A 5,021-nucleotide genomic window follows, 5' to 3' on the forward strand; every position below is an offset into this window, starting at 1 on the left:
GTTGAGAGATGATGAGGGTGGGATTACACTTCTGCAATCCCACTATGTTGAGAAGATTTTAAGTCGCTTTGGATATTCAGACTGCAAAATTTCTCAAACACCATATGATCCTAGTGTGCTTATTAGAAAGTTTAAGGGCACAGCTATACACCAATTGAGATTCTCTCAAATTATCGGTTCACTTATGTACCTAGCTAGCGCAACGAGGCCTGACATCGCGTTTGCTGTGAGCAAAGTTAGCCGGTTTGTTGCAAACCCGGGCGATGTTCATTGGCGTGCTGTTGAAAGAATTATGCGCTACTTGAAAGGTACTGTCAACCACGGGCTTCACTATACGGGATTCCCATCGGTATTTGAAGGGTATAGTGATGCGAATTGGATCTCTGATGCTGATGAGATGAAGGCCACTACTGGGTATATGTTTACTCTTGGGGGTGGTGCTGTTTCCTGGAAGTCTTGCAAGCAAACGATCTTAACAAGGTCGACAATGGAAGCAGAATTAACAGCATTAGACACATCTGGTGTCGAAGCAGAACTTCTTCGAGATCTTTTGATGGACTTACCTGTGGTTGAGAAGCCGGTTCCGGCTATCCTTATGAACTGCGATAATCAAACGGTTATTGTTAAAGTGAAGAGTTCAAAGGACAATATGAAGTCCAAAAACATATAAGAATGAGATTGAAGTCTGTCAGACGTTTGAGAAACTCCGGAGTGATAGCGTTGGATTATATCCAAACGGCTAAGAATCTGGCAGATCCCTTTACTAAAGGGCTATCACGTGTTGTGATAGATAGTGCATCGAGGGAGATGGGTATGAGACCCACATGAGTTGCCATGGTAGTAACCCAACCTATATGATCGGAGATCCCGTGAAGTAGGACCTGGGAAAACAAGCCAGTGGTGAACTGAGGAGAGTAACTTTACTAACCCACTCCGTTGGAGATGCAATACTCTCGGATACTGTATGGTAGGATGACTACTGTCTTAATGTGTTCTAAAGCTTATATGTAAGCAAGATGCTGTCCTACAGAGCGATCTTTGGAGGAACACACCTATATGAGCTTGACTGCTGGTCACAGTCTATGAGGTTTGGGTGATTTCTAGTAAACTCATGAATAGGCCAGGAGTGTGACTAATATGCTCCACCCGAGGGGTCACCTTCGGCAGTCTAGTACTAGTAAGACTTGTGGTGAAGCTCCTTTACGCCAAACTGACAATTCAAGACATAGTCCATTGTTGAGTTGTAAAGGGGTGTAGCTACTTGTTCTAGGTGAAGCTCAACCTTAACAGGTCTTCACTGAAATGCTGGTATATTAAAACAGTGATTGGAACGAGGGAACACGATGTGCCCTTGAGATCTGGTGGGGGATTGTTGAAATTTGGAGGTGGGCTTTAGGCCCATTAGAGAATTTCAAAAAAATCTCCAAGGGCCCATGTAGGTGGTGGCATGACAAGGTGGTGGGAGTTTAGTCCCACCCCGCTAGTGGAGGAGAGTTTGGACCCCTTTATAAGGGTCTCTCTTCCACATGCTATTGGAGAGTGAGAAGAGAAGGTGCCCTCGCGCACTCCTCCTCCGCCGCTCGCCTCGCCACGCCTCGTCACGACGCGCCGCGCCGCGGGAATGAGCCGAGCCGAGCTCATACCTACGCGCTTATTTTTGTCGGTCAGGAACGGAGAATACGTAACGCACACGGCACGATCCGAGACGTCGGATCGTGGGCTGTTACCGACTCGGACGTGGGCACGCGATCGCCTACCCTAGCCGTCACGAGAATCAGATCACATCTGCCTCACACGTTCGTTCCTTGAACTGCTGCTGCCGCCGGCGACTCCGTCCCGTTTACCGCGTACACGGTCGACGGGAGAGCAGGCCTCCGAAACCTCGCCTCTCCGGTTCCTGTACGGGAGAGGGGCGATTAGGTTTTTGGGGAGCGATCACGCGACTGCTCGCCTCCGTCCGTCTGCTTCGTCTACGTCCGCGTCGCCCTCGTCATCGCCATGTCTTCACCAAGCGAAGCTGACCGTCTCCGCGAGGAAGCCGAGAAGAAGACGACAGAGGATACTGCCGCCGCCGCTGCTGCTACGGCCAACTGGCCGATTGGAGGGTATGACTCGTTTATCTCATGTTCGTATTTATCCTAGCAGTACTACTTGTTTGCATAGATGTATCCACTATATGCGTAGTATGTGCTAGGTTAGCTCAAGATCAGTATGTCATTAGTCTAGTCAATGCCATGCTAGTTATTATTTCGTGGATTAATATACTCGAAGAATTGCCTATTTACTCAACATAACATACATCAAGAACTGCATCACATCAAAGACTCGACGACCTTGCTGCCGCGGCGTCCTTGTGTACTTCTGCAAGGACTTCGCTACCGCACCCACGGCTTCAGCAGGGTCGACGGCTGCAGCTGCTTCACCAGATCCGACAGCCTCGGGGGCGATGGCTGCAGCTGCTTCACCAGATCCGACGGCCTCTGAAACGACGACGGCTTCGGCAGGGGCGACGGCTGCAGCTGCTTCACGAGATCCGACGGCCTCTGAAACGACGACGGCTTCAGCAGGGGCGGCGGCTGCAGCTGCTTCACCAGATCCGACGGCCTCTGAAACCACGACGGCTTCAGCAGGGGCGGCGGCTGCAGCTGCTTCACCAGATCCGACGGCCTCTGAAACGACGACGGCTTCAGCAGGGGCGGCGGCTGCAGCTGCTTCACCAGATCCGACGGCCTCTGAAACGACGACGGCTTCAGCAGGGGCAACGGCTGCAGCTGCTTCACCAGATCCGACGGTCTCGGAAACGACGACGGCTTCAGGGGCGCAGCTCTTGTGTTGTCATCCTGAGCACGGTGGTCAGCAGCGACCAGCTTGGCGTATTTGAGGTCGTTGACGCAGTCGGAGATCCTCGTCTGGAGGAGCTGGAACTTCCGGGCCACATCGACGGTGAAGGAGGCGACGGCCCGCTCGATGACGCCGCTCTGCCTCTGGGACTCGACGAGGTCCAGCGCGTCGTCGAGGGCGGCCTTCAGCCTCTCCAGCGTGCGCCTCGTTATCTGGCTGGCCTGGCTGTCTCCGCCGCCAGCCGTCATGATTGCACCGGAGTCGCGGTCCTGGCGCAGGATGTTGCAGATGGTGCTCGCGCGGTCGGCGAGGTCCAGGCACATCGCCTTGTTCTCGCGGGCCGTCTCCACCGCCTTGGCGATCTTCAGCGCCACGACGAAGATCGTGTTCACGAGCTCCATGATCGGCCTCGATCGCCAAGTAGGAAGGCACCAGACTGTGCTATGATTCCCCGGCCCGTCCCGGCCAGGAGAGGATGTAGTGGAAAGTACTACTTATGTTGTTGAAGAGCTGAAGGAGCAAAGGCGACGCGTCAGAGTGGTTGAAACCGTGGCTTTGGAAGGCGACGCTTACCAGCTGCTGGAACAAAGAGAGAGAGAGAGAGTTTGGAAATTTGGATACGTCTAGCTTATGATAACTTTGTTATTGATCAACTTGCGTTAAAAAAACTTTTCTTTTTTGAACAATCAACGCAGGTGAAGAATATATTACTCGTGACCACAATACGTCAAAAATTACAACGAAAGGAAAGAAAAAGACGCCAACATAAGGCGGCATTTTTAGTAGTTGGATCTTGTGAACCTATAGACTCAAATCATGAAATCAGAGATTACATTATAAATCTTTACCTCTTTATCTTTACCTACTAAATAGCGCTTCTTCCCTACGTCATCTAAATTGCTCTTAAAGTTGACTAAAATTACCCACCAATGCCACATATAAGTTATAAAAAACGTTTCAAACAAGAAAATATCCGGACTGGACTGGCCCATGTAGGCACCTCCTATATTACGGTTTGGGTGTTGGAAAAAGATGCAGCACACCTGTTTGGGCCGGCCCATGAGTGGGCGCCTGTTTTTTAGTTTAGTTTTTTATTTTTATTTTCAGTTCTATTTTGTTTTTCTACTTTAAATAAGTTAGAACTTCAAACAACTTTTCTCAATTTTAAAAAACTGAGAATTTGGAAATAAAATATTAAAAAACATATTTTTCTTTTTGAGAATTCAAAAACTACTCAGGAGTTTTTAAAAATGTTTGCATATAAAAAAATGTTTAAACTTTGAGAAAATGTACATAAAATAAAAAAAGTCAACGATTTTAAACAAAAGTCAAAACAGTTCGTGCCTCTGTTTTTAGTCTCATTTTTTATTTTCATTTTTCTGTTCCATTTTTTAGTTTAAATAATTTAGAATTTTGAAAAACTTTTGCAATTTATAAAACTGGGAATTTTGAAATAAAAGTTTGAAGAAAATATAAAATGTTCGTGAATTCAAAAAATGCTCAGGATTTTTGTAAAAATATTTGCATATTCAGAAAAATGTTCATAATTTTGAGAATAATGTTGGTGAAAACAATAAAAGTCATGGATTTTGAAAAAAAGTTTGTGTGTTAATTTTTTAGTGCAATTGAAAAAAATGTTTGCTAATTCAAAAAATGTTCATGCATTTCAAGAAATGTCCTAAAATTTTAAAGATATAATATGATCAGCATTATTGGAGATTATAATTGTTTTTCTCCCGTTGCAACGCACGAGTCCTTTTGCTAGTAGTATCCAAAGTAGAGTCGGTCTGAAAGCCGAACACATGGCCATTACGAAAGTCCAAAATTTCCACGAAATGATAAGGACGACGGAGGACCAAATGCGTTAAAGCAACTTTATTACATGCTTTGCGTTTTTCACTGTTTCGATAATATAAATTACTATAAGAGATGAGGTAGGAGAACCGACGTTTGGAGCTCGGCCTTTATGGAGGCCGAAATTTTTAAACGATTCAAAATTTAAATTTTTAGGTTCCAAATTTTTTTAGAAAAAATATGCAAGTAAAGAAGAATGTTATGTATTTACGTGTAAAATTTTAGGATGAAATACCTTAAAATACGATCTGCATAAAAAAGATAAATTCATGACCTCAAACGATGAATAGTCTCATTGGTTAAAAACCGTTAGATTTTTCTTTTTT

The 5,021-nt window shown here is 45.8% G+C and overlaps 1 protein-coding gene across 1 annotated transcript; it reads right to left on the minus strand.

Annotated features, from left to right (window-relative positions):
• Positions 1-2,237: 2,237 nt before the first annotated feature.
• On the minus strand, positions 2,238-3,400 carry LOC123410564. Its single transcript, XM_045103510.1, has one exon. It carries the CDS (start codon positions 3,240-3,242, stop codon positions 2,376-2,378), a length of 867 nt encoding a protein of 288 aa, XP_044959445.1. The 5' UTR covers positions 3,243-3,400; the 3' UTR covers positions 2,238-2,375.
• Between the last annotated feature and the right edge of the window lie 1,621 nt (positions 3,401-5,021).

Source organism: Hordeum vulgare, chromosome 7H (genome assembly GCF_904849725.1).
Source record: "Hordeum vulgare subsp. vulgare chromosome 7H, MorexV3_pseudomolecules_assembly, whole genome shotgun sequence".
NCBI classification, from domain to species: Eukaryota; Viridiplantae; Streptophyta; class Magnoliopsida; order Poales; family Poaceae; genus Hordeum; species Hordeum vulgare.

Excerpts from the sequence above, each read along its gene's own strand:
- LOC123410564 (XM_045103510.1), bottom strand. The coding sequence starts at position 3,242 with ATGGAGCTCGTGAACACGATCTTCGTCGTGGCGCTGAAGATCGCCAAG.